The sequence below is a fragment of the Bos mutus genome, chromosome 18, assembly GCF_027580195.1.
Source record: "Bos mutus isolate GX-2022 chromosome 18, NWIPB_WYAK_1.1, whole genome shotgun sequence".
In the NCBI taxonomy this organism is placed as follows: domain Eukaryota; kingdom Metazoa; phylum Chordata; class Mammalia; order Artiodactyla; family Bovidae; genus Bos; species Bos mutus.
This window is the reverse complement of record NC_091634.1, coordinates 10,661,314-10,674,610: the sequence shown is the minus strand read 5'-3', so window position 1 is coordinate 10,674,610 and position 13,297 is coordinate 10,661,314. Positions and strand designations below refer to the sequence as shown.

General features: G+C 40.2%; 1 protein-coding gene across 5 annotated transcripts in view; it reads right to left on the bottom strand.

Moving 5' to 3' along the window:
• Positions 1-6,192: 6,192 nt before the first annotated feature.
• Positions 6,193-13,297, bottom strand: part of ZNF112 (zinc finger protein 112) — a 60,036-nt gene continuing 52,931 nt past the window's right edge. For all 5 annotated transcript variants that reach the window (XM_070387558.1, XM_070387559.1, XM_070387560.1 and 2 more), the window contains one exon: positions 6,193-13,272. In XM_070387558.1, the coding sequence (XP_070243659.1) occupies positions 10,778-13,272 (2,495 nt within the window). In that variant the 3' untranslated portion in view covers positions 6,193-10,777. The remainder of the gene's footprint in view (positions 13,273-13,297) is intronic.

Sequence of the window (13,297 nt, the reverse complement as noted above, 5' to 3'; positions counted from 1 at the left end):
GAAGACTCTTGAGAGTCCCTTGGACTGCAAGGAGATCCAACCAGTCCATTCTGAAGGACATCAGCCCTGGGATTTCTTTGGAAGGAATGATGCTAAAGCTGAAACTCCAGTACTTTGGCCACCTCATGCAAAGTGTTGACTCATTGGAAAAGACTGATGGTGGGAGGGATTGGGGGCAGGAGGAGAAGGGGACAACAGAGGATGAGATGGCTGGATGGCATCACTGACTCGATGGACTTGCGTCTCAGTGAACTCCGGGAGGTGGTGATGGACAGGGAGGCCTGGCGTGCTGCGATTCCTGGGGTTGCAAAGAGTTGGACACGACTGAGCAACTGATCTGATCTGATCTGATCTGATCCTAATAAGCTATTGTCAAGAAAACACCTTGTATAGGAGAGAAAAGTGAAGCTTGAACTATGGGAAGAAAATAAAAATTGTTACAGAATGGGAGCAATGTGTGAGTTAAAAATGGAGATCTTGAAAGAGGATTGGCCTGAACTGCATTGGAAAATTTAAGGAACACAAGATCTCAGTCTTACCTCGACTGGTTTGCCTTCTTTGTTCCATGTGTACCTGGATGCATCTGAAACTTCTACCAGTGTCAGCTGGTGTAGACTGTTGATTCAGAAGTATTCAGTTCAGTTCAGTCGCTATCATGCCGACTCTTCGCAACCCCATGGACTGCAGCATGCCAGGCTTCCCTGTCCATCACCAACTCCCTGAGCTTGCTCAAACACATGTCCATTGAGTTGGTGATGCCATCCAACCATCAGAAGTACTACGAAGTCACAAAAAGACAAATGTTCATTAGGTCATAATGCAGAAGTATTTAAAATTCCCAGCATTTCCTTAGTCTTAATTTCTCACTTTAAAAGTGAATGAAAGCTACACTGGCAGGGAACTGGAGTAAACACTGCAACACTTAAAAGGGTAAATCGTATATAAAATCTTGAGAATATTTCTTTTTAATCTTGAGATATCACATCACCTACTACTAACCTGCTCTTGGCACAGTAAATCCAATGAGTTAATGATATGCCTTATTATTCCACATGCCAATTGAAATCAGAGAGGCCATGATTTATCATGTGAAATAGGGGCTCAAGTCTAGAAAAACTATACAACAACAAAACTGATTACCACCAAAATTGAAAAATCTCACAAAATCCAAAAAGGCTGTCCTGTCTACTTTTCAATGGCATAAGAATGAAATAATCTATAGTGAAAACTTAAAAAAAAAAAAAAAACTGGAGAAAAAAGTTAAATGTGCATAAACACATCTTACAAATGAAACATTATTGACATGCTTCCCCATGTGCTTCATTTTTTCCTTTCTTTTTTAATAACTGACATAAGTACAAATCCATGACATCTTGTCACTTCTCCCTAAAATATTTTCATATATTTCTCAAAAATATAGGACATTTATTTTCATAACCACAATCTAGGTGGCTCAGTGGTACATAATCTACCTGCAGAAGCTGGAGACGGGTTCAATCCCTGGGTCGGGAAGAGCCCCTGGAACAGGAAATAGCAATCTGCTCTAGTATTCTTGCCTGGGAAATACCATGGACAGAGGAGCCTGGAGGGTTACAGTCCATGGGGTTGCCAAGAGTGGGACACAAGTGAAAATGCACTCATGCATGTACTCACTATCACACTGAACAAAATTAATAGTCTCAATAATAATTTACTCTATCCTTACTTTAAGTTCCAAATTCTTCCAAGTGTTTTACACTTTTTAAAAAATCTATATCAAAATATGTCCATTCAATGCATGATTTTTGCATAAGTCTTGTGACCCTCCTGCATCTTTATATTGTCCACTTTTTTTTTTCACTAGAAAAATATTTCATTCTAGTAAGTGTGTAGTTCCATCTCATTGGGGTTTTAACTTGAATTTCCTTGATGATAGTGATGCTGATTCTAATATGTCCATATGTCTAATACGTTCTTTGGTGAAGTGTCTGTTCAAAACTTTTGCTTATATACTTTTTTTAATGGGTTATTTTCTTGGTGTTGAACACAAGTTCTTTTTTAGTGTTATGTTTCACAAATATCTTCTCCCAGTCTGTAGCTTCTCTTTGTATTTTTACAAATGTCTTTTGAAAAGCTGAGGTTTAAAATTTTGATGAAGCCCAACTTATCAAATTTTCTTGTATGGATCATACGAAAAACTTGCCTATTCAAGCTGACAGGTGATGAAAAAAACTGTCCAGTTTCTTCAAGAACTTCTTATTATTTAGGATTAAAAATTTCATTGAAAATCCATTTTGAGTAAACTTTTTATACAGTGTGGTGTATAGGTTAAGATTCACTCTTTTGCATGTTGATGTTTAATTATTCCTGCACATTTCAATGACATACTGTTTCTCTCATTGAATTGCCTTGGCATGTTTTTAAAAATATCAATTGACCACATATACGGCTCTATTTTTGGACTCTATTTAACATCCTACTGTTCTATATGTTTATCGATTTACACACTGTCTCAATTTACAGTAACTGTAACTTTATGGTAAGTCTTGAGATCAGATATTATGAATCTTCAAATATTGTTCTTCATTTTTTATATTTTTAAGGCTATTCTTGTTTCTTTGCTTTTTGCATAGATTTTTTTAAATAGCGTGTCAATTTCTGCAACATCTCCTGCTGGGATATTGAGCAGGACCATGGGCTTCCCTTGTGGCTCAGCTGGTAAAGAATCCACCTGCAATGTGGGAGACCTGGGTTCGATTCCTGGGTTGGGAAGATCCCCTGGAGACGGGAAAGGCTACCCACTCCAGTATTCTGGCCTGGAGAATTCTATGGACTGTGTGGTCCATGGGGTTGCAAAGAGTTGGACACAACTGAGTGACTTTCATGTTCACGTTCATGTTGCACTTAAAGATCAATTTAGGATAAATGGCTTACCAATATTGACTCTTCCATTCTATGGAACAAGCTCTTTATTTGTTTGATTAGTCTTTTAATTCTTTCATCAGTAATTTTACTATGCAGTATAGAGATCACACACCCCCATCCCAACCACCAAATTATATATTGGGCACTACTGTAATTGGTACTATGCTGTGTGCTTAATTGATCAGTGCTACCCGACTCTCTGTGGCCCATGGACTGTAGTCCACCAGGCTCCTCAGGATTTCCCAGGCAAGAATACTGGAGCAGGTTGCCATTTCCTACTCTAGGGGGTCTTCCTTACCTAGAGATCAAACTGCATCTCTTGGCATCCCCTGCATTCGCAGGCAGATTCTTTACCACTAGTGCCACCTAGGAAGCCCTTAACTGTAATGCTTTTTTGGGTGTGCCAGTCTCTTAGTTGTAGTATGAGTGATCTTTCATTGCAGCACATGGGCTTCTCTCTAGTTGCGGCCTGTGGGCTTCAGAGCCCATGGGTTCAGTAGTTGTGGCAGGCAGGCTTAGTTGCCATGCAGCACGTGAGATCTTAGTACCCCCACTAGGGATCGACTCTGTGTTCTCTATCTTGGAAGGCAGATTCTTAACCAACGATGATCAGGGAAGTCCCTGCTTTTTTCAGTTTCCAATAGTTCAAGTACAGTGATTTTATGGGTTGTTGGTTTTTTTTTTTTTGGTCCATGACCCAAGGCAGGCAGGATGTGGGATCTTAGTTCTCCGCCCAAGTTTTGAACCCAAGCCCCCTGCAGTGGATGCAAGGAGTCTTAACTACTGGACCACCAGGGAAGTCCTGATTTTGTATATTTGTATATTGACCTGTGACTTTGCTAAACGCACTACTTCTACTAGTTTTTCTGTTGATTCTTTAGACTTTTCTACATAATCTTGCCTTCCGTAATTAGAGAGTTTTGTTTCTCCCTTTTCTATCTGTATATCTTTTCTTTTGCTCACTTTGGTGCACTGGCTTTTAGCTCCTATATGATGTTGACATGGGTGGTGAGAATAGAAATCTTTCACTTCTTTCCAAACTTTGGGTGAAAGCTTCAATCTGTTCAGTTCAGTCACTCAGTCATGTCCAACTCTTTGTGACCCCATGGACTGCAGCACACTAGGCTTCCCTGTCCATTACCAACTCCCAGAGCTTGCTCAGAACTCATGTCCATTGAGTCCATGATGCCATCCAACCATCTCATCCTCTGTCATCACCATCTTCTCCTGCCTTCAATCTTTCCCAGCATCAGGGTCTTTTCTAAGGAGTCAGTTCTTCACATCAGGTGGCCAAAGTATTGGCGCTTCAGCATCAGTCCTTCCAATGAATATTCAGGAATAATTTTCTTTAGGACTGACTGGTTTGATCTTGCAGTCCAAGGGACTCTCAAGAGTCTTCTCCAACACCACAGTTCAGAAGCATCAATTCTTTGGTACTCTTTATGACCATAAAGCTTTCTTTATGGTCCAGTTCTCACATCCATACATGCTGCTGTTGCTGCTAATTTGCTTCAGTCATGACCAACTCTGTGCAACCCCATAGACGGCAGCCCATCTGGCTCCGCCATCCCTGGGATTCTCCAGGCAAGAACACTGGAGTGGGTTGCCGTTTCCTTCTCCAATGCATGAAAGTGAAAAGTGAAAGTGAAGTCGCTGAGTTGTGTCCGATTCTTTGCGACCCCATGGACTGCAGCCTACCAGGCTCCTCCATCAGGCTCCTCCATCCATGAGATTTTCCAGGCAAGAGTACTGGAGTGGGTTACCATTGCTTTCTCCACACCCATACAAGACTACTGGGAAAATCATAGCTTTAACTAGATGGACCTTTGTTGGCAAAGTAATGTCTCTGCTTTTTAATATTTTGTCTAGGTTGGCCATAGCTTTTATTCCAAGGAAATGTCTTTTAATTTCATGGATGCAGTCACCATCTGCAGTGATTTTGGAGCTCAAGAAAATAAGGTCTGTCACTGTTTCCATTGTTTTCCCATCTATTTGCCATGAAGTGATGGGACCAGATCCCATGATCTTAGTTTTTTTAATGTTGAGTTTTAAGCCAGTTTCTTTTTTTAAAGCCACTTTATCATTCACCATTAAAAATAATGCAATCGAGGGACTTCCCTGACTGTTCAGTGGCTAAGACTTCTCATGCCCAATGCAGGAGGCCCAAGTTCAATCCCCAGTCAAGGAACTAGATCCCACATGCATGCCACAACTAAGAGTGCACACATAGCAACGAAGATCCTGTGTACCACAGCTAAGACCCAGCCCAGCCAAATACATCAATATCATTAAAATGATGCAGTCCAATGTTGTAAATCAACTATACTATGAAAAAGGACAACAAATTTGGTATACTTCTCTGGAAGATTTTTTTTCTTTTATCAGACTTGGAATATTTGATTCACAGCATTTTGTTTCAGAATGTTAAAGATGTTACTCCACTGTCTTTGGGCTTGCATGGTTTTTGATGAGAAGTCTCCTCTTTTCCTCATCTCTGTTCTTTGTATGCATTGTGGCTTTTTTCTGTTAATATTTCCTCTGCATTGTTCATTTTCAATATGAACACTGGCAATAATGCACCTACTTTTAGAGGTTTGTTTTGTTTGCTTTTAAATTCTTCTTGTGTAGAGTTCTAGGATTGGGCAAAGTCTTTTATTGTTTAAGAAAAAATTCCCACCATCTCTTAAAATATTTTCCTTCTCATTCTCTCTCTCTTCTCCCCCTGGGTTTCCAATTACACATAAATTAAACCACAAAAAAATTTTCCCACAGTTCTTGGATACTTTATTCTGTTTTCTTCACATTTTGTTTGTTTGGATTATTTTCATTGGCCTTTATTCAAGTTCCCTGACATTTTTCTCAACTGTTTTTAGCCACTTACATGTTCTTCAAAATAATCCTTTGTTGTAACACTTCTTTACTCGCATTTCCCATTTGATTATTTATTAATTTCCACTGAAATTCCCCCATCTGTTCATGTACATTGTCTGCCCCTTTCATGAAAACATTTAACACATCAACCAGAAATATATAAAATTCTTTATTTGGTATTTCTAAAATATGGTCATCTCTAAGTGAGGTTCTGATGGGTCTGCTGTCTCTTAGCAGAGGGTTGCATGTTCTTTTTTTAAAATCTTGTAATTCTTGATTTGAATGCCAGGTACCATGTATCAAACAGTAGAGACTTAAGTAAATAGTATTTTTGCTGGAACTGGGCACACCTGTTTTGCTGGGATGTTGAATCAGTCTCATTGAGAATTAAGTTGAAATTGGATTCTGTTTTTACAATAGTTATCTTCCATACACTGCTTCAAATTTTTCTAACATTCCCTTGTTTTAGGGTGGGTGCTGGAGGATTTTCCTCAATGTTCCTGTCCACCTTCAGCTTCTGGCTATGCCTGTGCCCTGTGACACAGAAGGATTCTCCATCCACGTTCTTCTCCTTTTCCCTACATAGCCTGCTACTGGCCTGTCACTAGGAGAAAGCTAGACTGTTTATGGGGACCAGGGATGTTCTTTATTGAGTTGGTTTAGTCTTACTCTTGAGTGGGGATTGGAGTGATCAGAGACTTTGTGCATTTTGGGGAGCTAGGACTACATAACACTAATAATGAGACAAACTCTCTTCTCTAGGCTATGAACAAAAAAAGCAGGCGATACTGCCTCTTTGTGAGGAAAATGAAGTCCAGAGAAAAGAGAATTAAAGAAGAGCAACATAATGCCCTTTTGAGTGACCCAGACCCGAGTCTTACCTTACCAGTATCTTTTCACTTAAATGAACTGAGAAAAAATGTTGGTTTAAGCAATTCTGTAGGTTAATGAAACTCTGTAGGTTACAGTTTGTTAACCTACAACTAAAAGTATCCTGAGTGAAAAAACCCCCATGAGCTCTCATGATCTTCCCTTGGAAATGAGAGTACTAAAACACATTAAAAGCCCTGAATTTCTGATGATACTGTGAAACTTGAACTAGCACCTTGGAAGCCAGATTAAGCCTGTGCCTTGGTCACCCCACTCACCTAACAGATTGATATATGACAGAAAAACTATGGAGCACCAATTTATACTATGTCTGAGTTGTACCAGGTTGTTTAAGGCTGCATGGGCTTTGAGACCTAAAGAAAATTTTATAGGAAGTTAAAGCTGCTGACACCTAATCTATCTGTATCCTCTAGAGACCTCTGAACATTATCTTCAGGAGCTTTATTCTTTAATTTTGGCTGTAATGCCATCTAAAGAAATAGAACAATCACATTATGAGTTCTTAACTATAAGGGACAATGTCTCAGTACTTTATTGCTTTGGTAAGACATTAATTGTGAATTTTAAAAGGTATGAAAAAGACTAAGCTAAAATTCTGCTTGCCACAGAAAACCACTGTATACATGATAGTGAATAATCTTTCACAGATTATCTATTAAGCATGTATTTGAACATATATGTACATAGACCAAAGGTAACTGGATATTATGAAGGTACAATCTGCATTTTTTACTAAACAATATGCATGAGCTTTCTCTGTCATTTTACATTGATTCTATGTTTCCCAGAGCACCATATTATAGGAACATTGAGAAATTTATCTTATTAATTTGCAGTTTTAATAATTACCCTTATGTACACAGCCTGTTTAAAGCCACTTTATCATAAACTATTATTCTATGATTTCCAGACACTGACTGGTTCAGAATTGGGAAAGGAGGACGATAGACTATATACTGTCACCCTGCTTATTTAACTTATATGCAGAGTACATAATGAGAAATGTCAGGCTGGATGAATCACAAGCTGGAACAAAGATTGCCAGGAGAAGTATCGGCAACCTCAGATATGTAGATGATACCACTCTAATGACAGAAAGTGAAGAGGAACTAAAGAGTCTCTTGATGAGGATGAAAGAGAGGAGTAAAAGAGCTGACTTGAAATTCAACATTAAAAAAACTAAGATCATGGTATCTGGTCACATCACTTTATGGTAAATAGGTGGGGAAGCAATGGAAACAGTGAGAGACTTTATTTTGGGGGGCTCCAAAATCACTGCAGATGGTGACTGCAGCTATGAAATTAAAAGACACTTGCTCCTCGGAAGGAAAGCTATGATAAACCTAGACAGCATATTAAAAACCAGAGACATCATTTTGCTGACAAAGGTCCATCTAGTCAAAGTTATGGTTTTCCCGACAGTCATGTACAGATGTGAGAGCTGGGCCATAAAGAAGGCTACGTGTGTGTGCACATGCTCAGTCATGCCAGACTCTTTGCAGCCCCACAGGCTATAGCCCACCTGGCTCCTCTGATCATGGAATTTCCCAGGCAAGAATGCTGGAGTGTGTTGCCAAACAAGGCTCTGCACTGAAGAATTGATGCTTTTGAATTGCAGTGCTGGAGAAGACCCTTGAGAGTACTTTGGACTGCAGGGAAATCAAACCAGTCAATCCTAAAAGAAATCAACCCTGAATATTCATTGGAAGGACTATTGCTGAAGCTCCAATAATGTGAAGAGTCAACGCACTGGAAAAGATCCTAATGCTGGGAAAAACTGAAGGCAAAGGGAGAAGGGGACAGCAGAGGATGAGATAGATAGCATCACCAACTCAATGGACATGAATTTGAACAAACTCTGGAAGATAGCGGAGGAAAAGAGGAGCCTGGCGTGCTGCAGTCTATGGGGTCGCAGAGAGTTGGACATGACTTAGCGACTGAACAACAAAAATGTACACTTTACATCTTGATACATATTGTACGACTCTGACAAATTTGTATTTTTCACTTCCTCCAATAAAATGCATTGTTCTTGAAGATACAGATTAGCAAGCAAAAGGAAATCTTATCCTAATAATCAATACATTTGAAAAAATGCCTAGAAAAATTCAATATTTCTCCTTTCCTTACTAAAAATAAAATTATCATATGATCCACCAATCCCACTCCTGGTCATACATCTGGACCAAACTATAATTCAAAGAGATACATGCACTCCTATGTTCAGAGCAGCAGTATTCACAACAACCAAGAAATGGAAAGCAACCTAAATGCCCATTGACAGATGAATAGATAAAGAAGATGCAGCACATATATATAGTGGAGTATTACTCAGCCATAGAAAAGAATGAAATCATGCCATTTGCAACAACATGGATGCAACTAGAGATTCTTACACTAAACGAAATGTCAGAAAGAGAAAGACGAATACCATATGATATCACTTACACGTGGAATCTAAAATATGACACAAATGCACACATCTACGAAACAAAAAGAGAATCATGGACACAGAGAACAGACCGGTGGTTGCCCAGGGGTTGGGGGAGGGATGGAGTAGGAGGCTGGCTTAGCAGACATAAGCTTTTATATATACAATGGATAAGCAGCAAGGTCCTACTGGATAGCACAGAGAGCTATATTCAATATCCTATGATAAACCACAATGGAAAAGAATATTTTAAAAGAAATTTTTAATTGATTTGCTTTGCTGTACAGTAGAAATTAACACAATACTGTAAATCAACTATAGTTCAACTTTTTTTCCTTTCTTTGCATGAGTGGGAAAAGTATGGTGATATAAAATTTGACAAAATTAAAGTCCTCCAAACTTGTCACAGATCCTGCTAAAGAGGTCTGAATTGGACAAAGGCTATATAGAAACCAGTCAGATCAAAAGGATTTTAATGGAAATATGGAAGCTAGAAAAACAAATATTGTAATTTGAACATTTATTAAGAAAGTTACTGTTACTGTTAGTAACCATTTCTGACACTTTCCAAATATTATAGTAAAACTGTCTTAACACACAGGGCAGGAGTAAAAATTCAGTTATGTAAAATGCAGCATTTCATTTTTGCCAAGTTAACCAGAAACACTGTTTTATCAGTTTGTATTGTCCTTTTAAAGTGCACATAGGTATACACACACACACAGAGCTAAACTTAACCCGATAGTACACTGTAGAGAAAGAGACCAAATGCTAAGAAATTCAGCCCATCCCTGCTGATGAGGGACAAATGGGGAGGACCAATCCTGGGGGGGGTTAAACCAAATTCATGTCATTTAAGACTGCGATACTGCCCATGTTCTACATTTCAAATAATGTTTATGCTTACTTATTTGCTTACATTAAGACTTGCAGGATCCCTCCTCCAAATACATTTTAAATTATTTTTGGGGGAAAATCAGCATTTCAAACATGACAACTTTACATACTTTTAGTCATTTAGCAAAAAAGTACTGAGCACCTACATTGAGTTGGAGACGTAGCAATGCATGAAACCCCTTCTCTTAATAAGCTTACGTTCCAGTGGATGTAAATTTAGGTATGCGCATCATTGTATAAATTCGGAGAAGGCAATGGCACCCCACTCCAGTACTCTTGCCTGGAAAATCCCATGGGCAGAGGGGCCTGGTGGGCTGCAGTCCATGGGGTCGCTAGAGTCGGACATGACTGAGCGACTTCACTTTCACTTTTCACTTTCATGCATTGGAGAAGGAAATGGCAACCCACTCAAGTGTTCTTGCCTGGAGAATCCCAGGGATGGGAAGCCTGGTGGGCTGCCGTCTATGGGGTCGCACAGAGTCGGACACGACTAAAGCGACGTAGCAGCAGCAGCAGGTGGCTAGCCATACTCATGTCTTTTCTAAGCTCTAGTACAAGAGCTGATTAAAGTCACTTGCAATGACTGATATTCAAGTTCTCATGAAATCCAATATGGAACGCTTCTTATTAGATAAGTCTCTGCTGTATGGACTATTGTAAATGTTGATGTTGAGCAAAACATTACATTTTCATGAAAGAAATTCTTTTTCTACTATGAGAACTCAAGTGAGTGGAAAATTTCAGCTCTTGTTTGAAGACTTCAGAACAAAATGGAACACCACATTACAGAACTTCGCTTCTGTACGGATTCTCTGATGAAGGATAACCCTTACTATACTCTTCACTTGTATAGAATTTATCACCACTGTGGACTCTTTGATGAATTAGAAGACCTGAACTCCAACGGAAACCCTTACCGCACGCGTCACATTTGTAGGGTTTCTCTCCTGTGTGGACTCTCTGATGAGCCTGGAGGTTTGATCTCTGACTGAAGCCCTTTCCACACACTTCACATTTGTATGGTTTTTCCCCAGTGTGGACTCTGTGATGGGCTTGAAGACTTGAAAACCCACTGAAGCCCTTGCCGCACTGTTCACATTTATAGGGCCTCCCTTCTGTGTGGACCCTCTGATGGGCTTGGAGGCGGGAACTCTCACTGAAACCCTTCGTGCACACTGCACATTTGTAGGGTTTCCCTCCGGTGTGGACCCTCTGATGTGCTTCAAGGCGTGAGCTCTGACTAAAGCCCTTCCCACACATCTCACATTTATACGGCTTCACTCTGGTGTGGACTCTCTGGTGGCCTTGAAGATATGCTCTCTGACTGAAACCCTTCCCACAAACCTCACAGATGTATGGTCTCTCTCCAGTGTGGACACTCTGATGGCTCTGAAGGTAAGACCTCTGACTGAAGCTCTTACCACACTCATCACACTGGTAGGGTTTCTCTCCTGTGTGGACTCTCTGATGGGCCAAAAGAGTTGAGGCCTTGCTGAAGCCCTTCTCACATTCTCCACATTTATAGGGTTTCTCTCCTGTGTGAACCCTCTGATGAATTTGAAGATTAAAGCTCCAACTGAAGCCCTTCCCACACTCCTCACACTTGAATGGTTTTTCTCCCGTGTGAACCCTTTGGTGGCCTTGAAGGTGTGAACTCCGACTGAAGCCCTTCCCACACTCCTCACACTTGTATGGTTTCTCACCAGTGTGGACTCTCTGATGCCCTTGAAGGTATGAATTACGACTGAAGCCCTTCCCACATGCCTCACATTTGTATGGTTTTTCTCCTGTGTGGACTCTCTGATGGGCTTGAAGGTATGAACTCCGACTGAAACCCTTATCACACTCCTCACACTTATAAGGCTTCTCTCCTGTGTGGACTCTCTGATGAACATTAAGAACAGATCTATGACTGAAGCCTTTACCACATGCACTGCATTTGTACGGCTTCTCGCCAGTGTGGACTCTCTGATGATCTTTAAGTTTTGAATTCCAGTTGAAGCCATTCCCACACACCTTGTAAGGTTTCTCTCCGATGTGAATTTTCTGATGGGCTTGAAGATACGAACTTTGGCTGAAGCTGTTACCACATGTGTAACGTTTATAGGGTTGTTCCCTAGTGTGGACTATCTGAAGGTTTTGAAAATGTGAGGCCAGACTGAAGCCATTAGCACATGCCTCAGAATTATAGGGAACCTCTTCCATGTGAACTCTGTGCTGAATGTTCAGATCTGAGTTACAAATGAAACCTTTCTCACACTCCATGTCTGTGTATCGTTTCTCTTCAGTGTGGATTTTCTGATGGGCTTGAAGACAAGAATTCTCATTAAAGGCATTCCCATTCTCCTCAGATTCATGGGATTCCTCCTCGATGTAGACCCTAACAATACTACTAAGGTCTAAGCTATGACTGAAGCCTTTCTCATACACGCTGCATCTATCAGACGTCTCTCCTCTGGGTATAAGTTGATATGTGTTATGAGAGGAGCATTGATTGATGCTCTCACTGTATTCACATTTAAATGGCTTCTCTTTTGCGTGTCCTTTCTGATGCGATTGCAGATGTGAATTCTCAAAAATACAATGATCTCCTCTACAAACACTCTGATGAATATGAAGAACTGACCTGTAACTACAGTCCTTTTCACATGGACTGTATGTACAGGGCTTTCCTTCTAAATCTAATTGCTGATGAACTTCAGAGCTGGAGTCATCGCTGAAGGCTTTTCTGAACTCATTACCAGGATAGGGCTTTTGCCCTGTTTGAATATGATTAAGCAATGAAACCTTCATGACATCTTCTCCACAGTCATGGCAGCTGGAGTTTTTTCCTGTTCTGTGTACACCCAGATTATCACCATGATGTGAGATCCAACTGATGCTGTCATATTTACAGAAATCATTTTCCTTGGAAACTTGCTGACATCGACACTGATAATTACGTGACTCTGTAAGGTACATTTTCCTCCAAGAATGGTGGGCTCGCCAAGAGGGAAATTCTTGATTTTTTATGTCATTGGAACCGTCTCCTATGTGAGTCAAGACACAGTTCTCATCTTCAGAAATCTGAATTGGTATTCCTGCCCAAACCTGGCAGGGGGAATCACCTTGTTTTTGCAACTGAGAAATATTCTCTTGGAAGTTTCTCATGGAATCTTGACACCCAGTTAACCTGCCTGCACCTCGTTGCCAGGACTGCCAGGTGGAAAGCTCTTTGGGGGAAAAGCAGCTTAATCCCACTTCTTGAATACTTTCCATATTATGTGGACTCTTGGTTCCTATAAGAATAAAGAGATTTTAGAC